The sequence below is a fragment of the Halichoeres trimaculatus genome, unplaced genomic scaffold, assembly GCF_033239565.1.
Source record: "Halichoeres trimaculatus isolate MK-OKI-2021-1 unplaced genomic scaffold, fHalTri1.1 fHalTri1_scaffold_12, whole genome shotgun sequence".
In the NCBI taxonomy this organism is placed as follows: Eukaryota; Metazoa; Chordata; class Actinopteri; order Labriformes; family Labridae; genus Halichoeres; species Halichoeres trimaculatus.
Window position 1 is genome coordinate 13297783 of NW_027437190.1, and position 26020 is coordinate 13323802.

At 41.5% G+C, this 26020-nt stretch overlaps 1 protein-coding gene across 1 annotated transcript; it reads left to right on the top strand.

The window, feature by feature from the left end:
- The first annotated feature begins 265 nt into the window (after positions 1-265).
- On the top strand, positions 266-25694 carry fam171a1 (family with sequence similarity 171 member A1). Its single transcript, XM_074684443.1, has 9 exons — positions 266-691; positions 9354-9581; positions 10257-10349; positions 14471-14629; positions 15797-15973; positions 21035-21151; positions 21354-21468; positions 22250-22367; positions 22531-25694. The coding sequence occupies exons 1-9, from the start codon at positions 580-582 to the stop codon at positions 24085-24087; spliced, it is 2676 nt and encodes an 891-aa protein (XP_074540544.1). The 5' UTR covers positions 266-579; the 3' UTR covers positions 24088-25694.
- The last annotated feature ends 326 nt before the right edge of the window (positions 25695-26020 follow it).

The following is a 26020-nucleotide window of genomic DNA, read 5'->3' on the forward strand; positions in this document are numbered from 1 at the left end:
AGCTCAGACAAGTACCATAAAATAAACTAGATAAATAATATATTACACACTTGATGCAGAAGTTACCATTTACTATTCTTTTATCTCCATCTGAATTTACAGCAGAAACTTTACTTTGTGTTATTATATTTGACTCCTCTTGCACTTACCTGGTCAGGTTTTTGGCCTCCTACTTTGGCCTTAGCAGGAAAACTGCATTTTGAAAAACTTTTCCTGACTTGGTCGGCAGATGGTGCTACGGGTCTATGAAAGTTAGCGGTGCTGCGCTTTGAAGAAGCCGCCTGTTGGTGCTGTTCAGGGGCATGTGGCTCTGAGAGCGGAGCCGTCTTCCTCCCTGACCCTGGGCCATCCGTGAAAAAAACCGACCGAGCGGTAAAGGGGGCTGGGGATGCACAACAGGACGGAGGAAACACGGATTCACAGGCGAGAAACCAGGAGTGCTGATGCTGCTGAAAATGCAGCACCGACGTCTATGTGATAGAAATCGACTTTGCTCTGGTCAGCGATTTTAATAGAGCAAATTTATGTCGCTTTGTTTCGTTTTCCTCCGTTTTTTAACCTTTGGTACAAACATCTGCAATGATGCGGACTGTGGACTGGAGAGGAACCTCTGCGATAGTACTCTGCCTTGTGGGATATCTTTTCTCCAAAGCTGTCGCCAAAACTCTACCGGAGGACACAGTAACTCAAGGTATGAGTGCTTTTAATACTTTTACCTGCTCACGTTGTGCAGAAAAATGGGGCTAATCAGCGGCTATCTGTGTGTCTGTGTGCCGCTAGCCTGCGCCGATGCTGATGTGACCTAAAAGCTAGCGTTAGCAAGTTAGCCTGTGGCAGAAAGGGAGCACGAAAACTTCGTCCATGTGTTTTAATCGATGTTAAAAATAGTGGATAACACTGAAAACACGTTGTCTTTAAACCCCTTTGAGTTAAACCTTTGTGTTATACTTTGTTCTTATTGGTGTATTGGTAATCAGAATCTCATGTTGTCCAGATAATGCAGTAGGAGAGTCCATCCGCTGTGATTTGTCATTTTTAACCACGCCATATCGAAAATAATACAAACATAACAGTGTTTCTCTGAGTAGGGTGGGGATGAAACACCTTGTTCAGGTGTTTTTCAGAGGGGAGATAAATGCAAATGAGCTTAAACACACTTTATGGTTGATCTTTGATGTTGTATGTAGTGTGATGCAGAGTAAACCGTTTAAGTAATAGTGAGTAGGCTAGATGACAACTTTTGATGATTATTTTTGCAATTTCGCAGATTGCAATTATATAGTTTTCTCTGTCGATGAAATATATATCTACGTACAGAAATCTTTTTGTTTGTTTGTTTCCTGGAGAGGTAGTGCTGAATACGTATCATGATCTTGCACATATATAAAGTTTTAGGCAAACCCAAACTGTTTTTTTTGCCTGGTGCTCAAAACACTGAAAACAATTTCTTTTCCTGATTTATGTGCAGAAAAACACTTTTCCAAATCAGTGTTTAAATATACCATCAGCCCCACTACTTAAGAAATGCTCAAACTCAAACTTAAACCAGATGAAGTGAAATGTTTTGACTCAAAGTAAGGATTAAAAACATGATTTCCCATTACTACTGCTGCAATGACATACAGAAGTATAAGTCACAATATCACAGTATGTTTTGGTATCTCATTCAGTCATTGACTTCCAAGCTTTCCTGTCTTACTACTAAAGTATGGCCACATCTGTTATATTCATCACTTTTAATAAATGCATGACATACTCACAAATGTTTTTGTGAGGACCGTAGTCAGTCCTCACATTACCACATTGTTTACTGCAGGATTATTGCAAACTATAGTAAATATCGCTGTAAGCCAGTCATGGATTAGAGGACAAATCAAATGTGTTATTTTAGGAATTCTGGGATTTTTGGTGCTTTTTGAACATTTTCATCATCAGCTGACTGGGCTAAATCAACTATATCAAGCTTTAGTCAAGAGAGAGTTTCAATTGCAGGGCTTTGAAGTTTGGTCAGCCTCTCTCTGCTCCTTTTATCCTTTTTGCTGTCTTTCTCTGGTATTCATTTTGCCCCAGATTGACCTTCACTGGGGAAGGCAGAAAAGAGAGAGGGAGAGAGAGTGTGTGTGCACACAATTGTGTGTGTGTGTCTGTGTGTGCGCGTGCTTGTGTGTGCTTATGTGCCCTTGTGTGTGCGTGTTCGGGTCGATACTGAGGACTTCTTCTGGTCTGTCCAGCAGACATCAGGGAAACAGGGATGAGTGGAGCCAGACAGACAATCTCCCTGCAGATATAGATCTCACTCACATTACTGCTGCCCATAATAGGCATGGCATTGCATCTCCAACAGACAAACATTCACTGAAGCTGGACACAGACAGCTAGGAAGAAGACCAGCAGTCAAATCATGTCTTCACCTGCAAGCAAATATTGATGTTTATCATGAGTACCTGCTGTAAGTGTATACCAGCCTTCTTATGTTATTTTCATATGACATATGTTGTGTTAATACTCTTGATAGTAGAATCAAAGACAAAAGAAAGAAATGCTGAATATTTTCTACATAACTATCAAGAAGATATGTTAGAATAAAAAAACAAACAGATGACCCCTTAAAGCAGATAGAAGCTTTCACTAATTAAACTAATCTATTTTATGGAAGTTAGATTATAGGCAGCGTGTAATGATGTTACAAAAACATTGGAGATAACAGCTGCAAACAAATGCTGCTGAAGTCGTGGATATGTTGGATGAACAAGTTAACATAGGGGCTTCAATATTTGATTTGCATCCTGACTCAAGAAGCATTCTGAAATAATTAACTATTTCACCTTGATCTATAACTCATACCCAAATAAAAGCCATGTGAAATTACAGTTGCTACATGATAACATAATCTAATATCTAATAATCTGATACAGGCCTGAGAATGTTGACTGCATGTTTATTTTTAATGTTTCTTTAGATTTCTCATTAAACTTAGTTCATACTGTATCACTTTATTATCAGAGAGTTTAATATCAAGAACAGAATCAAAATTCATTCTGGCCTGAAAAATATAAGCAATCAAAAAACGCTTATTTGGCTTTTATTTAGGCTCTATACTGTCACTCTTGTACTCCTGTAGTAGCTTAAATTGATTTACAGCTTAGAAAAATCAATTTCTTACTTGCTGTCATTTTAGAAAGCCTTTATTTCAGCCTCTGTTCAAAAGGTGTTGTTTAAGCTGCTGTCTCTTTAAGGCTCCTGGCTCACAAACCCCCTTCCCTCTGATTGGTCAGTCCTGTGGAGGTCTGTAGGGGTCAGGTCTCCAGGGGCAGAGCTATGGGCATACCTTGTTGATTGAGGCCCACCCCTACATCTTACCATGAGCTAATTAGGAGGTCCTTATGTGATGACTTCATCATTTCAGCAAGTCTTGTTTAGATCTCTTACTACTTTAAGAAAAGTCTGTTTGAGGGGTTTATAGACAAATACAAGGATTCATACAGCATATAAATATGTAGCAATTTGAAAAATCAGCACATGTTATTATAGCCATCCAGCATTGCTACTCTATCAAAAATATGGGAGAGCACAATACCCCCTCTTTAAGCGCTGTAGTATTTACACTGTAAGAAATAGGATTTAAAAAATTGGGTCTATAAATAGTCCAGTGACTCTCAGACTGGGAGTGGGGATCTGACAATGCTCTGTCCCCTGCTGAGTTAATGGGGTTGAGCATTGCTGTCTAATCTCACTTTAAATCTGGATGAGAGAGAAAAGCAGGCTGATCATTTTTTTTAACCTCCAATCATAATCACAAATACCTAAACTCATACTAATCAGAGAGTGTGAATGTCTGTCTTTGTGCTTTTATTTTTTAATTTGCTTTTGTTTGTGTTGGCTTTGATATTTCCTTATATTGCGACATATTTCTCGCCATGATTCATTCTGAGCCTCTTTGTCTCCTAAACAAGATAATTTCACAACCATTCCACTGAAACAGCAAACCAGTATTTTCAGACCTTGTGTCTCCTTTTGCTGTGGTTGAAGAAGTGCAGACACACAGACAGTATATTGAAGCTTGAAGTAAGAAGGATGTTTTTTGTATAATTTCACTGGCTTTATTCCTTTCCCACTCTGCTTTTTTCAGTACACTTGAATGAAGAGCATCTAAATATAAATATAACCATCCAGTTTTCACCTTTTCTAAACTCTGTGACCAGAGCTCTCATGCTGTTGTCACATGGTCTCTGACTCCTCATGTGCTCATGCTGCAGATGGTGGAAAATCGTTGTGATGCTCGTTTGCTGTTGGCATCAATGGTTTTGTAAGCAAACTGATTCTGTGTTATTGAATCGAACCAGTCATACTCTATTTTTTTTTTTTGGGGGGGGGGGTTCAGGAACTACACAGACAGTTCAGTGTTGACAGAGAGGAATTAAGTGTGTTTTGAATTAAAAGTTTTAATGCGTAACTGTTAGGGTAACTTCTGCTAGGGGAAAGATTTTCAGAAATTAATTTTGGCTCTGGCGATGTGTTCTTGATTTAAACTTTGTGACTTTTCATGGACTGAAGTGAAAATTTATTGTTAAAATAAGGAATTCGGAAACTCATTTCATTCTTCTAATTTCCGTCATAAAACTCATTTCCAGTTTGTTCAAGTGAAAGTTTGAATTCCAAAAAGATATTTTCACCAGAGTCAGTCCAGTTACTTGCAGCGTTCACTCGTCCTTGTCAGGTGTGACCGCTGCTGCAACTATTTTACTTAAAGGGGACATATCATGCTTGTTTCTCCTTTTCACTATGCCAGACTAGGATGCCTGTAAAGCATTTCTTCCCTCATACAAGTCATTTAGTTCCTTCATTGTCTCACAATAGCGTTCTCAATATCCTCATTTTAGGCCATTCTGAAGATCTCGTTGAAACGCTTCGTTTCGAGAATGACCTCCAGTAACCTCGCAACGTCACAGCCCTTTGTGCTCTGATTGGTCGGTTCTATCAGAGGGGTTTTTAGAGGAAATATAGGCAGACTTCACCAATAAACTATTTCTATAACAGGGCTCCATCCTGCTCCTTCACTTTTCTCTGTCTGTTTTATCCATCATGCTGAAAGTGTAGTCTAAAGATCGCCTCTACCGTCAGTTCGCCACTATGTTATTACCGCAGCATTATTGTGGTCCAGGTTCACAGTGCATGTCAGAACAAGCATGCAAATATCACAGTCTCACAAGTATTACGACGTCTGCTAAAACTACAGTGTTTTAACTGCTAATTTACCATGTAAAGCCGAGCTGCTCAGCAGAGCAGAGTCCCTGCATCCAGCACTCAGACAAGTTAGCCAGAGCTAGGGAGCTTTATTTATACTCGGCTCTTGGAGGGTGTATCCCTCGGTGGCGGTTGTGTGACTAACTGACATCACAGAGGAGGAGCTGCTTTATCAGATTACTCCAATAAAAAGAAAGGTTCCTCGTGTCGTCATGAAGGTCGAAATCTTGAAGCCAAATGTCAATTACCTAATTTTTTAAATCAGGGATCAGCATGATATGTCCCCTTTAAAGTTGCTTTTAAACAAACATTCCTCTCCCCTCAAGCACAGAATGCATCTGTTTTCCCCTCTTCTGTCTGGAAGACCACCAACCCCCCCTCTCACACACACACACACACACACACACACCCAGCGAGGGCCAGTCATACCAGGCATTTCCAGTTTATCACACCTCGCTCTTATGGAGCAGTACCGCTTTACCTCCCTGTAATTTCTGATCAAGACCTCAAACTGAGATTTATGAGAGCTGTAGAGGCTACATAAAACTGTTTTTCAGTCTTCTGGAGTCTGTCTCTTTCACTCAAACACTGAATCGCTCTGCTGCTCTGGCGTCCCTGGGATAAATGGTCTGAGATCACAGCATTGGTGTGGGGATACTCTTTTTGATGCGTCTGTCCTCCATATGGCGCTCAGAACACGACCATCAGGAGTGAAGAGTCGCTGTGGGGTGCTGGTTGAGCTGGAGGTTTATCCCCGTTCTTCAGGACAAGCATCTTCTTTTTCTCCTGTGTGTTGAAGCAAAGAGGAGACTCCCAGCTTGTTTAACAATGATGTCACGACAGAGCTGATTTATTGGATGAGGATTGGGAGGGGACTGTTGCATTTGTCAGGCAGGGGTCTCCCAGGGGACTTCTTTTTAAAGTGAGCGCAGCTGGTACCCCTAACAGCATATCAGTGGGAGTGGGACGGGAAGTGAGGTCAGCACGCACACACAAACACACACTTACACACACACACACAGACACACACACCAAATCTTAATAGGATAGGGAGTTTCTGTCAAGGGGAAATCCAGCCGTCTTTTTGTTTTTTCCAATCCTCTGCTGTGCAAATGTAATAACAAGGAGGAATGAAGTGAGGGGTCAGGAAGCAGCCACAGAGCAGACCTTCACACCCGACCTCTCTGGGTAATGATGTGTTTGGTTTGAGATTGACACGTAAGGCTTCCAAACTTCGCCGCATACAAAACACCACTTAACTCCAAGCCCTGCAAAGGTATCATTTGATGCAGTTCTGTTTTTTTTAAAGGTGCAGTCTGCACTCAGGCTGAACTCTACACAGACTGTCAGAGAGCCTCCTCAATAGGCACGGAGTCCTCAAGTGTGGGAGGAGGGGGATCCGTCTAGCCCAGGGGTATGAATGTATGCGTTAGCTTGTGTGGGTCACGGAGGGTTGGGTTACAAGAAAAGAGTTACAACAAAATTCATTTGTGTTAAATTTGGGGGAGGCAGGGGGGTTATGGTCCAGGGAGGAAAGTTTTCAGCCATAATTGAAAGGTCACCGTGGGTCAGCGAGCAGCCAGTGATCAAACAGTTTGTGTTGTTATGTGTGCAAAGACAGAGGGAGAGTTTGGGTTTGTGTGGATGTTAAATTATAGTATTTTTCAACCAAGTTTGTTCTTTTATAATACCTTTGAGAATCTGAAGCTGGAATTGACTTTTTGTTTGTTTTTCTGGTTTGTGGTGTTATAAAATAAGCTTCACCGCAGAGAAGGGAACGTACTGCTTTACATCACTGCCAAAGTGTGCAAGCATCAAAGTACGATTTAACAGTTAAGTTCAGTTTCTTTTGCTTTACATACTTTTTCTTTTCAGTTAATATTTATTTGAGCTTTTCTAAGGAGCTGTGGTTGACAGGTTTTTTTTAGGATGGCTCGAGAGAAACAGAAAATGTTTGCAAGAAGACAGTGAGGGATGACATGAAGTGAAGAGCTTTCAGCTACTGCTGTGAGGACTGTAGATAAGCTGATATTTGATAACCTCACTACAGCCATATATCATAATCCTGACTCATTTTAGTAATGTGGTACTGCTCATGCCAAAGATTTTAAAATGAAGTTATTTTGATTTTTTAGGGAATGCTAAAAATAAACGGTTGAACAGTAAGAGGATCAAACATATGGATGTAAAGGAAGGGTGAGATCAAGTAAGAAGTATTTCCTCTCAACTAATGTTTTTTAATAGTTAACAAAGCTTGAATGCAGCCACACATATTTTATGACAACCACTCTTTTTTTCCCTAATAAAACTTACCCAAAGTCTTGAATAAAGCGCAAGTTACTGCTTTTACCGAACATCTGTCCTGGACATAACTTCAAAATATAAGCATTGGGTGAGGATGAGGTGGGCCTTTTTGTGAAAAAAAAAATCAGATCATGCTATTGTTTTGAAAAGAATTTCAGAAACACTTTGGCAAGATTTTTTCTAGAGCAGGAACCATATGCTTTTCTCCCGATTTTTTACTTTTTGGGGTTCAGAATTTGATATAAGTGGCGATTCCTCTATATCCCCGATTCTTGCAATTTTCACTTTGTCTTTTGAACACCAGATGATGTGAAAAGATTTGATGAATGATGAAGATGATGTCTACAGACTCTATCAGGAGATATAAAATCTTCATCATGTGTGAATCAGTTTTTAGGATTTATTCAGGGGATCTTAGATTTCAACTTTTTTCCAACCCAGCTTATGAATACAAACTAAAAAGGACTTAAATTAGGAAAAAAAAATGACAAGGCCCTCCAATTTAAAATCATTAATCAAAAAATCAGGATATGTTAATTCATCGATTTCTCCCTCCCACCCCTAATGTTTTCATTGTTTGAGGCTCGCTGCTTATGCTTATATAAAACACACAATGAGATGAAAATCAAGCTGAGTAGATCGGTCCTTTTGATCAGCTTTCGCCACCAATGTCCAGCCTAACTTTTTGAGTCAGTATCAGAACGTTAAGTGATACCAGGGTCAGATTGTTGCGTCCCTAGTTTTGCCATCCTTGTTGTTTTTACATCACGGTTGTGGGCTTCAAATAGGGGTGGGTGTATTGATCTAAATATGGATTGTATCGATACCAAGATGAGTATTGGTATTGGATTGATACTGGCGTGATGAGATCGATGCTGCAGTTCCTCTTATATCGTCTAACAATTTACTTTACTTTACTCCATCTGCCACCTCTCTGTGCAGATGGGAGGAACCTTTTTGTTATTTTGCACTTGTGATTTTTTTCCAAAAACAATTGTGGTGGTAGAATAACTATTTTATTACTTTTATAAAGTATATTTTTTGTTCTATTGTTGGGGTTAGAAAATGCAAAGCATTTTTATTGCCTAAAATCTTTGTGCTGTGTTTTACCATCATAATCAAAATCAACCAACTCAAGGCAAAATCACAAAATTTTTTAATGATCATTACATTTCATGTAAAAAGTATTGGTATCAGTATCAGTATCGGCGATACTAGCCCTGTATTAACTTGGTATGGGATCGATACCAAAATTCCCAGTACCGTCCACCCCTAGCTTCAAACCTTCTCAACACTATCAAACAAAATCAAAATCAGTGTGGCACAGATTTTGACCATCCTTCGCATTGCAAAATACCTCCTCCATCCTTGTTCTTCATGCTTAAGGCCTCTTCACTGGGAGCCCTCCAACAGTCAACAGTCAGTCTGTGTTTAAGTTTTTATTTCTCCTCTCCATTAGGAAGGTGTTTATATTATGTGCTTGTTTTTCCCCATCGCTCAAGGCTTCTTTGAGAGCGGGAAATGGTCCATTGTTTTAAGAAAGGAAGTTCAGTTGGAAAAAGTCCAGGAAACAGTCGGATGACTGTCTCTGTGATTGGCTGGGATGTAGAAAGCTCTCTGAGGATTGGTGGCAAAGGGTCCGGCATCCAAACAAAACTGGGTTAAATAGAGGAGTGCATTTTAGGAGGCTTTAATTATATCACCACAGTCTGTCTTTCTCTACATCACGCCTGGTTAAGGCTGAATCTGCTGCAAAAACTCTCTCATCCACATCCAGCTCAGTCAGCTCTCTCGTCTGTTCACAGAGGTGACTCTAAAGGTTCACCTGAGCGATGCCAGCACCCAGCAGCCCCTGGGAGGAGCTAGCATACAGCTCTTCGCCAACCAAACTCCTGTGACAACAGAAACCTCATCAACTGATGGCAACACCTACCTGCGCTTCGCCTATCGCCTTGGGACACCGCTGGTCGTCACTGCAACCAAACAGGGATACGTGCCAAACTCTGTGCCGTGGAGTCCCACCAGATTACCCGGTAGGTGTGAGTGGAAGTGGGAGAAAGAGATTTAGAGGAGATGACACGAGAAAGCTACATTTGAGTGTAGGCTTCCAGTTTGTTGATCTTAATGTTAGCTGTGTTGTGATGTATGTGTTGCTGTCAGATAAAGTTGGGTGAGTGTGAAAGTGTGTGTCAGGTGTGTGAGCTAATGAGTGGAGCGCTCCATTACTAATTCATCACGAGAGATGCCAAAACCCAGCGAGGGGCTGCTGAAGCTTCCCTTTCACCAACACATACACACGCACACACACACACACACTAGCCCACACCAAATACCTCCCAGGAGGTAGCAGTACAGTGTGTGTGTGTGTGTGTGTGTGTATGTGGAGTGTGGGGTGGGGTGGTTATTATGAGCCAACCGTACAGCAGCCAATTGGATTATCACGCTTACCAGCTCTGAACAATGGAGGAGTAAAGGGAAGGAAGGAAGAGGAGAGGAGTGCAGTTTGCTGGGTCAGACTCGTGTCCTGCAGAGCAGCCGGGATGAAAGCAGGATGATTAAAAATGTATAAAGATGGTTTAATGACTTGTTATGTCTGATGGTGATCAGTAAAGTGGTCAGATAGATTGTAGCTGCTCCTCATCTGATTGCTCATTCACTTCATCAGTTCATGTTTTCTGTACTCTCCTGTTTGTTTTTTTGTGTTGCAGTTTTTTCCTCCATCAGCCTGGACCTGCTGCCAGAAAGAGCTGCTACTCTGATGGTGTATGAGGACGTGGTGGAGATAGTTTCAGGCTTACAAGGTAATGGCAGTGTGCATATGGAGCATTTTAAGGCGGTGTTTCTCAAATTCTTTCAGACCAAGGACCACTTATCCCCCCAGAAAACTCTTGCGGACCACCACGAGCTAAATAGCCCCAGAACAACACCTCAGAGAACAAACTGATCTACTATAAACCCAAATTATACATGTACAACTTGCTAGGGCTGCAAATAACAATTATTTTAAAAATGGATGTTACGCCAATTATTTGTACAATTAAATTTATACATTTTATTTCTTCAGTTTCCTTTATTTAGAACCATTTTTCAAAAAATGACAGTGACTAGAGTAAAAAAGTAAACTTAGTCCCTCATAGTTTGGTGGGTTTTTTTTGTTTGTTGGTTTTTGTTTATTTATTTTTTTAGAATGAGGAAGAAAATGGACCTGAAATTGTACTGATACATTATTCTAAAATGCTTAAAATTTCCAGTATTAAAATATTTAAGCACTTAAATTAAATTACTTAACACTTTTATTTACCAATTTTTGTAGATTTTATCAATTTGCGTATTAGCCGAACAACTTGCACCCATACCCCCTCATTTTTTGTGAATGTTCCATTAAAAAAAAACACAATTTCCTCATGGTATTTGTGGACCACGAGGGGGCATGGACCACAATTTGAGAAACACTGTATCAAGGGATGTCCAGATCAGATCACTTGATCGGAAATCAGGGCCGATCACGTGAATTACAGACTTTATCAGAATCGAACATTAAGTTTTCATCAGACCTTTAATAGTTCAAAACAAATGGGAAAAATAACAGCTTAGTATTTCCCACTGTTGAGTGGTGGTACAGAGTCAGACCGTCTCAGCCCCACACAGAAACAACGCAGGGCATGACATCACAACAGTGACACTGTTGGTTGAATGCCGTCAAGTAGAGAAGAACATGGCAGAAGCTTTATGCTGGGAGCGCGATGTAGCTTAATAGAAGTATTGGATCGAGACTCGGTATTGGCAGATACTCAAAATCAAATGACTCAGACGGAAAAATACCTGATAAGGACATCCCTAAGCATTTTAGTCTAGTCAGCTGTATACCCACAGCTCAAGTGCTGCAGAGGTTATGGAGCCTGACAAAGAAGTTAGCATTACCAAAAGCCAACAGGATTTTCTGTTTCACTTTAATCTTTCAGAGTTATACCATTGTTAATTACATTAGTGTTTGGTGTAATGGGAAGATCCATTCTAAATAAGCACCACTTCTAGGATTCAAAGACTCAAGTGCTAACAAAAAAATGCAGCTTGACTTCAGTCCACTTCTGGCTTGTCTTCTTTTAAGGTAGTGACATTTAATGTCCCTAAAGCTCCTGTTTCTTTAAAAAACTTTATTGAGACACACAGAAGAGTTGGATTCTCAGGTATTGCGTTTACTCTATTACTCTATTATGTTCAAGCTCGTGTGAGGAGTTTTCAGCTTGTTCCAACCCAAACAAAAACATATACTGATGCCTCTATTTGAACTACTGTAGAGGAAACCATCAGTGAGAGACCGACTGCTGCTGTTCAACTGTTAAGGCTGAAACTGCTGCCACAGGATCATGTCACATGAGATGATTTAGGCCAATAACACACTAAAAGTTGTGGGAATCCACACACACACAAAGACTGTTCAGAGTGAATTTTATCATGACAGTCCCTGGATCACACTCACACACTAAACTATTCCATAAGAACACCACACACTTTGCATTCAGGGCAACAACCCCAAGGACATGAGATCTCACAGAAGCTGGTGAGATCACATGTAATCAGTCGGCCGACCGAACGTGGAAGAGAAAAAACAACAACATGGAAGAGGAGTCTGTGTGAAGAGCGCTACAAGCAATGAATTTTTAAGAATTTCCACCTGGCTCTGAGTTAAGTTTTGTTTAGGTTTTCTGCCATGCTCATGAGCTGTTGATGACACTTCACAGTCTGCTCCTCCTATTAGTTGTGGTGTAGGGACCAGGAATCATAAATATGAAACATGTTTAACATTTCCAGGTAGGGGAAGAGATCTATTCTATTCGGGAACTGTAAAATAGTAGAATTGGCTCCTCACTTCAGGATTGTTCAGATCCAACTGGGCCACGCCCCAAAACCACTGGGAAGGCAAAGCCAGCCCCAGATCTGTCTTAACTCTTGTGGTGGTTGGTCAGCCTAACACACTCCAAACACAGCCTTTGTTAACATTTTTTAACTGCAAAGATTCACAGCAAGCGACAAGATCAGGATAAAAGCTCTGCTTTTCCACTGGAGGCACCAAATCCCCCAACAACACACCTACAGTTTCTCACAGCAGCTCCAAATCAAACACTTATAGATCTTTAACTTCTTTTTACTGCAGACCTGATTTCAGTCATTGTATCAAAATCAGTTTACATCCAGATATACTTTAGAAAAAGAGGTTTTGAAGTGACGATGCCTCACTCATTCTTTGGTTTTATACGGTGGCTGACAAGGACAAATAGACCAAGAGCCAAAAAAAAGTTTTGGTTGAGAAACAAGGAGCTATTCAGAAAGTCATATGAAACAATTCACACAAATTCTACAAAAACACGAGGCAACAGGCTGAAACAAATAAATAAAAAGGCTGTAGACTGCATGTACAAACTAGATGAAAGATAAATATCATAAATTATATCAAGATTTACTTTTCTTTATTTAGACCCCAGCAATAATAAATCATACTGAATGAAGGCCTTCATTTTATTCATCTTAATTAATGTATTTGATAAAGTTCAATGCAACTAAAAATTAAATGGCCTAATATTAAGTAGGATCTGGCAGAAGAGATGATGGAAGTTCACCCTTCCTTGTCTACTCTCACACACTCTCACACACTCCCACACACACTCACATGTAAATCATGTGCTGGTCTGCCTCTTTGTTAAGGTTTGTGTAATTATATTAGATAAGGCTCTCTCAGTCAGGCAGAATCAATGGAGTCTCTTTTGTCTGCTGGGCCTTTTGTGTTTATATGACAGGCAGGGGAGTAATTTAACATGTCAGCTGTGTCTTACCAAAAAAAAAAGAAGTTTAGACACAACACATGAATAGGCAGACACCATTAACATCCTGAGTACACACACTGCCCACAGCACGTGTCGGAGCCCTGCCGAGTCTGTGCCCTCTGCCTGACACGCATTGTCCGTCACCATGATGTGAACTGGGGTGCCCAGGGGAGTGATGAACCCTGGCATGTGGCACGAGGAAGGGGAATAAAAAAGGAGGAGGAGGAGGAGGAGGCTGATACAGTATGTGCTGTAGAGTGGGGCTGTGGGTGGAGCTGTGAGAGTGGAAAGAGGGGTGGGGGGGATGGGCAGAGCTGTGTCCAACAGAAGGAGAAACAGATGAGGTGAGAGGAAAGTGGAGGGAAAAGACACAAAAAGAGTTGAGGAAGTGAATACTCAAAGAACAGAAATTTCCTTCCACAAAAACAGAAGGAAAAAAATTCATGCATAGATTTAAAGCATGAAAAAAAAGCTTTAACATGTCATAGAAAGTTAAAAGTGCACTCGCTGCAGAGGCAAAATTTATGTACAGTGCAACCTGAAACACTAACACAGTTTGAACACTCACACACAGCTGGACGTGTGTCTCACTGCTCTGGAATGTGCACTCACAGTTGGACCACAATGACATCACCTTGCTGAGTCGAGCTACATGCAGTTTTTCTGACCGTTTATTTCTCCTTTCTGTAATTTGGTAATGTGGGCAGAGGCTGGATGAGGAGAGATGAAAAGGAAATGATTCATTTCACATCAAAAAGAAGCGTCATGCAGGCTAAGACTGAAGAGGTGGGATCCCCTCTGCATCAATCTGGGGTCGCCTCCTTCAGTCAAATGTGATCAAAAAAATAATATTAAAGGATCAGGAAAAGGGAAAGAGAAATGGGATTTGTTTAGCACCTTAAAACAACATGAGTGCAAGACAGATTGATTATGTGAAAGCTTGTAACCACAGTTTTGTCAGATTTCTCCATTTGAATGAAACTGATTGAAAGGTCTAAATTCTCAATCAAAGCAAAAATTCCAAAAATGTTCAAATCCTGGAAAATGACTAACACAACCTGTCTGTATTGTCTGACGGCCTGTGTCTGTGACTCCCCCAGGCTTCAGGAGGCAGCCCAGTGTGCATTTCCAGCGCAGAGCTCTGACTCTTCCTTCCAACACTTCCTACGCAAACCTCACCGCTCTTCTCACTGTGACGAGCTCCCCCCTGCACATCCAGCACTTCCCACACCTGCAGGTCCTCAGTGGCAATGGCACAGGTGAGGCTCCAGCACATGAGCTGTAATGCAAACATAAGCTGCTTTTCCACCCAGCAGACCGGTTCGGTTCGTCTCGCGCATTTTGCGGCGTTTCCACTGACTTATCCCGGGACGGATCCCTAAAAACCAAGACGAGCAGGCCTACTTTTTTGGGAACCTTTCGTATGGGTGCCAGACTGAACCAATCTGCTCTCGGAAGGTGGAGCAACTCACTGCAGACTGTTGATTGTTCAAATGAATTGTCACTTACCCTGACAGCGGCTCCATTTCTCCTGGCGGCACACAGGCTTCTCTGAAACAAAGCTTGATTGCACTTTGTATCAGAGAGCTACATGCCAATCACAGAGAGGACAAAATGCTGTATATCTTCCATCTGTGCTCTTTGTTTACTGTGTCGCGTTTTTCTTCTTTGTTGGATTTATTAGCGGGGTAAACTGTGTTGCGCAGCTACGGTGTCACGCTATTGTTTAACAGTTGCAGCTTTCGGCATCCGGCTTACACACCACCTTCCACGAGAGGGCACAGTTTGCTGTGGAAACACAAACGACATCAGGCTGAACTGTACCAAACCGTCCCAAACTGTACTGAACCGACCCAGACTGCTTGGTGGAAACGCAGCTATAGAGAGAAGAGGTTACTTGGAGTGTCAGGGCGAGGGACATCAGTGGTAGAGGGCTACTGGGAGGTTGGGTGAGGGGTGAAAAGAAGACGCCGTGGTACATCAGAGAGTTTCTACCCCGGAGAGGCCTCTGTGTCTGACCTCCTGAAACACAATAACCCCTGTGAGTGTGCCTGCATGCTTTCAGGCACTCTCATCTTGATGTGTTCTTGTGTGTCGTATGAACTGGTGTGTCTTTGTGTCTTCCTCCTTCAGCTTGAATACTCCTCAAAAGCCCCCTCACTGCAGCTCCTACCTTCTCCCTCCAGGCAGCACAGGCATGCTTGATTCCTTCCACACACAGATTTTTCACCCTCCACCCTGTCTCCTTCTTTCCTGTCCTTCCCTTGTTTACTTTCCTGTCAGTCTTTCCTCTGTCTACTCTCCTTTTTCATGTTACATCCCCAGCTGTCTCCTCCTTTCACTGCTCCCTCTGTGCACCTTACTCCACTTCCTTTTCCTCTCTGCTGCATTTTTCCCTCTCTCACACCCTCCTGCTTTTCTCACAGGGACAGAGAGGAGGTTTGAGTTAACTCCTGTGGCAGCCATCTCAGTTCACTTATTGGCCAGCGATGGATCAGAGCTGCAGGTGAATGAGCCAATCACGGTCTCCGTTCCCCTGCCGGACGACAGCGGGCTGAAGGAAAATGATCACATCCCTGCTTGGAGATTCGACCCCCGCTTGGGTAAGTCAAAAGCCTCTGTAAGAGATTTACTGAGAGCTACTTCCACTGGTGAATGATTTATGATATTAACAGAATATGGGCAATAAAACAAACCCTGTGCATTTTCACCCAGAGCAGCCAGGCCACAATTCATAACACAGTCTGAAGTGATGAATGCTTTTAAACATGAGGCCAAAATACAACCAACAAATGGCACCACATTAATCTGCAACTGAAAACACATCACTGTCACAGATCAACAAGACTAGGCTGTGGATGAGGAAGGTTTTGAGACCCATCATGCCTCTCTGGACCAACTGATTTATTTACTGCCTCAAATCTGCTTCGTCAGATGTCCCGGAAAGTGACACGCCCAGTTCCTCATGGACAGGCTGAGCTGAGAGACAGCGGTTAGATCACCGCTTGAGTCAGACGTGTCTCTACTACTGAATGTCTGTGTCCAACATTTCCACTTCTAGGTTGTCTCTATGCTGAATCTGTGCTGTGGCAGGGCAGGACAAAGATCCTTCAGGTTGATGAAGAAGATTGTACTGAGGAGTCTGATGTGGAGCTGAAATATTTACAGAAGTTGGTCTGTTCCTTCCTAGTACAACAGAACAGCCAGCAAGCTTTATTTGAATCCAATATTCACTTTACTCTGAGGTCTGTTTGGGTGTTTCATAACCTGGCTCCAGGCTCACAATGAACAGAAAAAGACCAACTAAAATCCTGTCCAGCTCCTCTAGAACTAGAAGGACAGAGGCAATTAGTAAGGGTCTGATACAGTGATTGTCAAGTCTTAGTCCACTACTTTAAAAAAATGTTTGTCACTGATAGAGGTTCACAAGTTCATTGTGATTTGTGACTTTATGCTGGGTAGAAAGTGTTTGTTGTGAAGTTTCTTTTTTGTTTGATTTTTTTTCCTATAAAAATTGCTTAAAAAAAATCAGGCAAAACGATAAATTGAAGGTGGTGGCTTGAAAACCAAAATAATGATCTACACTACGGAGAAACAAACCTCCTGTGCTGAAGGACTGTGAGGTGGAAATGCCTTTCGGGGTTTCTTGTGATGTACAATCTCTTGTTGAGTAACAAATTATGCAAAATAGTTTGAACATGTCAGCCACAAAACATAAATATTTAGGAGTATTAATTTACTCCCCTGCAGTGTGTACTGAATCCTTACACTTCAAAATCTGATATCTAAACATCTAATTATGTCTTTTCTCTAGAAACATCATCTTATCTGTGTTAATATTAGGGCTGAACGATTTTGGAAAATAATCTGATTGCTATTTTTTTCGACCAATATTGAAATTGCGATTTAGCATACGATTTTTTGGGGGCGTGCGTTTATCCTCTGCATTGTTCACCTAATACAAGTTTTAAGTCATTTTTTTAGTATGACTAACCAACAAAAGATACTGTTAGCATTTAAACAAGATTTTTTTTGCATTTCTTAGTTGAAAAAGAAAAAGGAAAACTGTAACATTTTACTTACCTCCAGCTGTCAGTAAGAATAACAAACCATACAGAAAAAAGTGACCAAGGGGTATGGCTCTATGTTCTACTGGATGGATCTTTGTAGCCCACAGGGTTTTTTTTTTGCCAGAAAAAAAACAGCATTTTGACTTTTGCTGGTTTTAAGGAAGGACGAGCACAAGTTACTATATTCCCTACAGGTCTGTGTACATGAAACTTTTTAATTTTTTCAATTGCAGCCTTTGCGATTTGTATTCTATTACATTGTGATGTCGGTTTAAAATCGAGTAATTGTTCAGCCCTTGTTAATATGACACATTCACCAATAATGTCTTAATTAAAAACAAAAAAGATACCCGATTTGCTTGAACGGATAAAAACTAAATTCACAAATTGTGTGGGAAAAATTTGCTAGTTAAGTTTCTTGAAGCAGAATAATGTCCTGATATGAGAAACTTGTCCAGTTCGTTCTTGCATCATTGGCAGATTCTTTTTAACTGACTTCAGGAAGCATCTTTTGTTTTTGTTTCTGCCTTGAATCATGACATTTTTCTTGACTTGTCAGGTGATGTGGCTCTTACTACGTCTGATAAGATTATTTTTGCTAGAAATAACACATTAACACTTGTTTTAGTTTAATCTGTAGGGTTCTTTTGTGGAGGTAGTCAAAAGATGAGTGTGCAATGAAATGCATTAGTAAGTTCACAATTATTTCATTCCTTTGGAGAAAATGATTTAAAGGCTTGTCTTATAGACTTGTTGATTTTTATTTAAATCACCCGTCCTGTCAACGTCATTAGATTTTAATATTGTGTATTATTGCACAGCCGTTGGTCAATACTGTGGCTTTCCCCCACAGTCTTTGGGCTGAGCCAGAATAACTGAACTTGGACCAGGATAAAAGACGTCTTGTCACTCATCATACATTAACCATGTCATAGTCCTAATTAAACGAGCATTAGCAACCACTAACCTTTAAATCTCCCCATAAAATGTTCATACCATGCATTTGGTTTAACCAGCCTTTGCAATCTGGACAATCTTTGCTCTTGTGATACTTTTGAGGATCTTGAGGCTCAGTTTAAAGCCTGAACACTCAGAGCTTATAAAAAGGGCTTTGATAAAAGCTCAGGAAACACACACACACACACACACTCACACTCACACACTCAAAGTCTTCACACAGCCTTTAGCAGTGAGTATTTCCACAACAGAAGCTGTCCCAGGACCCCTCTCCGGGCTACATCCCTGTTTCTTAGCAACCCAGCAAATAAATAACACAACAGAAAGGCACGGTCAGTGATTGAGGTTCTTTGCGATGTGAACATGTTAGTGTGTGTTAATGAATGTTAAACTGAGGACGGGGAACAGACACAAAGACAGAACAATGAGATCTGTCAGAGAAAAGCGCTCTCTCTCTCAGAGACGCTGGTTTTGTTTATGCAAGAAGTGAGCTCGTAAGCCAAAAATACACACATATCTACACACAAAACCTGTTTCTCTTTAGTAACTGACAACCCCTTACATATTGTTAAATGTCAATGGAGCATGGGGGAAAATGATGTCATATGCAAACAGATCAGGTTCACCTGTTTGTGTCATTTGTAAACAGACACACCTTCATCCTGGGGAGAGTTGTTGAGGCAGACAGGAAATCTTCACCACAGCCTGTGACTGTGAACAAAAAGCTCAGCTGTGTTGACTTAGCATGAAAGGGGAAGAAGTTAATATGCAGACTGTATTGACTTTGTGACATTATTGACAACATAATGCATTGTGCTGAGGCGGTGTGCTGCCTGTCTGTGGCGTATTGTGCAGAAGCCTGGGAACAGAGTCATTAAATGTCAGTATTAAATGGGTCAGACACACAGAGGGAGCACTCTCCTGTGGAACCAGGGTGGATCTAGGCAGGGCTGGGCAAAGGACATTATGTGTGTGTGTATGTGTGTGTGTGAGGTGCTGAGTCACACAGCATCTCTTCTCTCTCAGTCTGTTTTTCGTGGCTTTTCTCTTATCTGTCTTTCCACACCTCCTTTTTGTTCACTCTCGTTTCCTCTCCTTGTTCTTTCCAGGCTCTGATATTTGTCTTTCCTTGTTGAATATCCTCTACCTCTTTCCTTGTTTGCTTCCTCCCTCTTGAAGATCCTTGTAGATTCTTGACCCCTTCATGTCTTGTTACTGTAAACAAACAGATTCAAAGTAGCTCTCACTGGATGTTTCCTCTTTAGTGTTGGCAGATCCATCAGGGCTTTTGGCTTTGCAGTGCTTTCTTTTGTTTTCTTCTTGGTCCTGGCACTGTTCGGACTGCTTTTGTGTTCCTGTTCACAGGCTGATTGACATTAGACTGAGAACACTGCTCTCTGGTGGCTGGATTCAGAACTGCCAAAATACAGGACCCCTTGCCTGCTGCTCATGAATCATACTCATAAGAACTATTTATCACATTAGCTGTGATCCTGAAAATAAAACATAGAACCACTTTTTTCTGTTAAAATGCATGAAGATGTTTAACCTGTGGGACAGGAGATTGTGAAGTTAAGTAACCAACATCATACGACAAACTTACAACAACGTTAAAATGCTGTAATGTGCTCTCTAAAACTTGGGCGAAAAAAACTAGAATGCTCTCCTTGACGTGCCCTAACAGAGTACAACACAGAAACACAGGAGCAGAGCAACAAAATTTTTGCGCAGCAAAAAATGTTGATAAGATTCATCAGTGATACACTACAGTGTCAATTTAGTTGACCAAGACTGTGACGAAATATTTGTTAGCTTGGCCTTTTCAAGGATGAAAACTAAATAAAAACTAAATAATAAGTCAGACATGATGACGAAGACTGACGTCTGAATGACTAAATGTTTCATGGAACTACTAAAACTAGACCAAGACTAAAAGACTTGGACTGGACTAGGACTGAAACTCTTATGGTATTTAGTCTACTAAAGCTAGACCAAGACTAAAAGGTTTCAGATGACTAAAACAGGACTGACACTAAATGGTGTCTGACTCAAAAGACTTAATCTGAATTTGCTGTCAAAATTAACATTACTATGCTGTGATTGGCTTACCAATTAATCTGTCTGACTCCAGTTTCACCTGTCCACCCCATTTCATGACCCTCATCTTCATCCAGGTAGCATTCATTTATTTCATCACAAAGAGTTGATTGGCTGAAAAGTAATGAACAGATATATTTTAAGATTTAAAAATCAGTCATTCCAGGCTGTGTGATTTCTGCTGGCTCTCCATCTGCAGTGTTTCCACCATCTGCTGTTCTCCATCACTCAGCCACACGTTGGTCTGATCATCTGGGAAACAGGTTTTGTTGACTTTATTTGTGCTGACGCAAATTTCATGAACAGTGCCAGGTTTTCTCAAAAAACACATCTTAAAGTTACAATTATACAAAGGTCATTCTTGAGAAGTATCTTAAACCAGCTAAATGGAGTGCTGCGGTGTCTGCACAGTCTGTGACAGGCACAAAGGCGTTGGGATCCAGCTCTGTTTTTTTCTCATTTTGTTTCTAACATGTGCTGTAAAAGTAACTCTGCTTCAGAACAGCGTTAAGAGAAATGCTTGTGTTTGTGCATACACAGGTGCCTGGATAAAAAGCAGCTGGGGTCATGTGCAGAGGGAGGGCAACCAGCTCAGTCTGACCTACATTGCGCCTCAGCTTGGATACTGGGTGGCTGCCATGTCGCCACTACACTCAGGTAAGATTTGGACAGATTTTATAAAAAGGAAACCAAAATCAGTCACTCCTGCACATGATGTGGAAAATTATGACGACAGATGTTAAATAAAAGTGAAGCATTTATCTTCAAAAATGCATAAAGATGTAAGAGATTCCTGTTTCATTTTAAATATCTGCCCTTTTATCAACAGACCTTTTTCCCCTTTTTGTCTATCCCACAGGTCCATTAGTTGCGAAGGACATCAGCACATACCACACTGTTTTCCTGCTGGCTATACTGGGAGGGATGGCCCTCATCCTCCTCTGCCTGCTCTGTCTCCTGTTGTACTACTGCAGGTGTGTGCCAGCACTTTCCACATGAACTTTTTTTGTCTTTAGACCTGTCAGAAAATACCAGATATGTATGTCTCAAAAAAGTAGGAGTTAAAGGCCATATTTTTGGTGCCATTAGTTAAGGGTGAGTAGGAGGCATCATGATACTTGATGCCATATAATACAATAGTATCACATTGTATCACAGTATTACAATATTGTGATATATTGTTATACTCTACACAGTAAACTAAGAAAAAGTAAATATTGTGTATATGCAAATCATACAATATTACTCAAAAGAGAAAGGACAAAGGAAAACATTGATGTCTACAGCATACTGACTTGCTCAGTACAACAAAAACCCATCTTAAAACCATTATTACACAGTATGCAGTGGAGGTGTGGGAGTCGTATTTTACTTCCAACTATGCTGAAATATGAGTTTTTATTTTTATAAAAAATCAGTATTAAGAGTTGAACTATCGATATTGTATCAGAGGTCAAAGTATTGCAGTGATGTATCAATATTTTGGCACACCTCCACCATTAATAAACAGTGGTGTGATTCAGTTCCTCTGATTGGTTATGAAACAAAAGGCTCTCTCTGTTAAGTTTGACTGTTCTTAAACATCAGTGCAATGAATGTGAACTCTGTGAAGTATAGTTTTGATTTGCTGCAAAATGATCCTGTTTTTGCATCAACTGACATATGATATCACTTAAAAACATTTCTATCTGTTGTCTTTAGTCAAGTAGATTCTTCATATTTCACAGTAATAACTTCCATGTCTGTGTTTTGCAGGCGACGTTGTTTGAAACCTCGAGGGTCACACCGCAAGCTGACCCTGTCCTCTGGTGTGGACAACAGTAAGAGGGATCAAGCCACCTCCATGTCACACCTAAACCTCATCAGCAACGAGGTCTGTCTGATTTAAGGGGAAAAAAGTTAAAGCACATAATTCTTAGACTCGCCTCCTTGTGACCAACAAAAACCACAAAAAATAACCCATTGCTATGAAAAATGAAAAGACACAAATTTGGTGTTTCTAAAGTTTGTTATGTCTCTGTCTTTGTTGTCTGTAGGGGCAGCTGGAGCTTGTCTCCACAGCAACTGAGCCTGACATGACCACACCAATGCTTAAGCCTTTCTCATATGAGCTTCAAGACAATCAGCGTCAACACAGCATAATCCACCAAAGCAAACACAGCCGCTCCTCACTTGGTAACAACAGCCACCACGGTTCATCTCTTGGCAACTTAACTCCTCGCAGCAGAGACTACCGGCAGTCTGCCGAGACGTTTCAGTTAAAGTCTGCTCTTTCATCAGGCACTGACCGGGGCTACCGTCAATCATACACATCCGTCTGCTCATCAAGCAACCCAGTTTCTGACCCACTGTCGTCATCCAATCACGGCCACGTATCACCTCACCAGCTGAGCAGTGTGGGACATGCTAACTGCATCTCTCCCTCCTCTCCTCCTCACTCACCCAGCAGAGGGGAGGGGTGTGAGTGCAGAGCTCCTGAATACCTTCTGTCCCGCTCTGTAGACCATCTTGAGCGTCCCAGTCCCCCTCTGCTCTCCAGGCCCGGGCAGCTTCTCTGCTGTGGCTCCGTGGATCTCCTCAGTGGAGGAGATGGCTACCCAAGGGTGCGTCCCACCTTGGTCATCCCGGCACACTACATGCGTCTTCCAGGGGAGCATCCTCTCTCTGGACAGGCCCTCCTACTGCAGACTGACCAGCAGAGTGATCTGGAGACCATCCAGGCTGAGCTCAATGCCTCTCATTCCCAGCAGCCCCTTGGGCAAACCCCAACAGACTGCCCCCCACGACCCACCAAGCAGGGTGACACAGAGGGTCTGGGCCTCTCAGAGTCTCTGTCGATTCCAGCAGCGCTCGGGGAGACTGCTCTGGTGGAAATAAACAGCGAGGACACCTTGTTGGCTGAAAAGACTCTGATGGAGCTCCGGGGTGGGAAGCCTCTGCCTCACCCTCGAGCCTGGTTCGTCTCACTTGATGGACGCTCCAACGCTCATATTCGACACTCTTACATAGACCTCCAACGAGCAGGATGCCACAGCAATGCACCCAGTGGAGGAGGCCAGCGAGTTAACAGCAGCGGTGGAAAACGCAGCAATGGAAACGATGCTAGCCTTGACTCTGGCGTGGACCTAAATGAGCCGAGAGTGAGTCGCAGGGTGAGAGATGGAGAACGGGAGGAGAGAGACACTGAGAAGGACAGGTCAAAGGGCACGACACCAGCCACGGCCTACACTCAGCTGGTGTATGTAGATGATGTGGACGGTGGAGGCAGCGAGGAGGAGACACCCAAGTGCAGCCCACAGGACAGTCAAACAGGACCTATACTGCCAGAGGGGCAGAGAGGGGATCAGGGGGGTTTGGAGGGGAAGAGAGAAGAGGAGGTACACATACAAGAGGAGCCACCTTCACTGTCCTCTTCATCCCCAGCTTCTCCTCCTCCCCTGCCAACACCGGAGGGAGAGACTTTCAGGACTGACAGTGCTCTTCTCTCCGTCTCTCCTGATGATGATACAGGCCACGAGGATGGAGAGGAGGAGAAGAAGAGTCCATGGCAGAGACGAGAAGAGCGACCCCTGCTGGCCTTCAATATGAAATGATCCACAGATTACCACTCAGGGGGTTGATTCACATTTCTTCTAACTACAGCACTCACATTCTTGTATGAACAAAGATAGGAAAGGTTTTACTTTAACGTTCCTCCTGTTCAAACTGGCCCCACTTTAAAGGATTCTGGATGAACATAGTTGAAGCAAAAGAAAACAGCACTAAACATGTCAAAAAATGAATCCTCAATCAATTGCTGAACTAAAGCGAAGGATTTCTAAATTTTAAGTAGGATCTCTGAAATAAGAGTCCCCTGAATGGCATGAACTAAGTATTTATACATATTAGCATTCAAATCGTTAGTTAATGCTAAATAACACCAAGATTGGTGTGTGTTTAAACATCAGCATACAACAGAGGCATACTGTCAGACCTTTGAAAACCCTGTCTTAACAAAGTGAAATATACAACCTAATTGTGCGGATTCAAAAGATGAATCATCCATGAATCAACAGCCCTAACTGTTGTTTGACAGGAGGAACAATAGCAGAAATCAGCACTGTTCACTTGTGCATAGGAGTGTGTTTTCTTTAGAAAATGTGTGAACCTGCCCTTTTACTATGACTTAAATTCAGCCTGGGCCGTAACATGAAGGAAATTGAAGTGTTTTGGGGTTTCTTTTTTGTTTTTGTTTGTATTTTAAATAGCACTGAGAGAATATTTCAGCACTGGGATCCTTGCTACTCCAGCACATGAAGAGACAATTCAGATCCTTCACAAACTTTCAGGGCTCCTTCATGAAGTGACCCCCGCTGTCATCCTACATACTCAGAGAGCTCTAGGGCTGGACTTTCACTATGCTTGGGAGACAAACTTTGGAGGCAAGACATTGGATATTTTATGCACAACAAATATATGCTTTTTTTATGACTAGCCTTATAAACGTTAAGGAACTGTTGTAGATACAGATTATGGTTATTCTCTCCAACAAAAAGCTTAATAACCTTTACTCTCGAGCCATATTGGTCTCACTCCACTGACTCTTACACTACATTTCTGTAAAATGAGATTATAATGTTTATGGAGTCTCACTGACATTCAACATTGGAAGCATCTGTGCAAACACAGCAAGGGATTCCTCGCTTCTCACAGTAAATTAAAATTCACTCAGAGTTCCCACACATGAAGCAGCCCTGACAGACAGATGTAAATCCTGGGCTTTGAAAGGTTTTGAATATGTTGCTAGAATTTAATCTAGTTCTTGAAGGTTGTTGAAGTGTTAGCAGCAAGTTTTCAGAAATTAAACCACTATTCGCACTGCAACATAATCAGATAATGTGACACACCACCGTGCTGGTGGGTAAGGATGTTATGCCACTACACAATAGTTCAACCTGACATGTTGTTGGGTGTACTTATATGAAGGTTTTGTATTTGTTGAACCACTGACTGGCATATTTTTGCTCTTAAGGCTATGCATCACTTTTATACGGCTGCTTGAAATGCCTTGTTTTGTAATTTTATCATTATGATTTTAACTGCCGATATAAAGTATTTTACCCTAAAATAGGTTATTTTTTATGTCTTTGTTTCTTTTTATATGTTAAAGACTTTTTTCCTCATTCGCCTTAATATTGGGGCTAAAAAAGCAAACACATACTGCATTTTCTTTCTGAAACCAAACTTTATTTGCATGCTTCATTCTGCTTTTATAATTATTTCTTTACAATATCCTCATGTTCCAAGTGCCTTTGAACAACCTTACGCTGCAGCAAATTTGTGGAAGAGATGACCTTATTTATTTCTTGCCTTCTCTTGCCTTCCGCTTTCCTCCTCTACCTCAACCCCCCCTTTCTCTTCCACTTGTGAAAGAAAGCATGCAGTAAACTTTCCTCAGCACTAGCGTGTAACAAGCTACACTGCAGACAACTCAGAAAATCTCTACCAGCTGCTGCAACCTTAAAAATCCATTACAGTAATCAGCAA

Excerpts from the sequence above, each read along its gene's own strand:
- fam171a1 (XM_074684443.1), top strand. The coding sequence starts at position 580 with ATGATGCGGACTGTGGACTGGAGAGGAACCTCTGCGATAGTACTCTGC. Across the intron at positions 692-9,353 it reads GGAGGACACAGTAACTCAAG|AGGTGACTCTAAAGGTTCAC; the intron begins GTATGAGTGCTT and ends GTCTGTTCACAG. Across the intron at positions 14,630-15,796 it reads CCTCAGTGGCAATGGCACAG|GGACAGAGAGGAGGTTTGAG; the intron begins GTGAGGCTCCAG and ends CTTTTCTCACAG.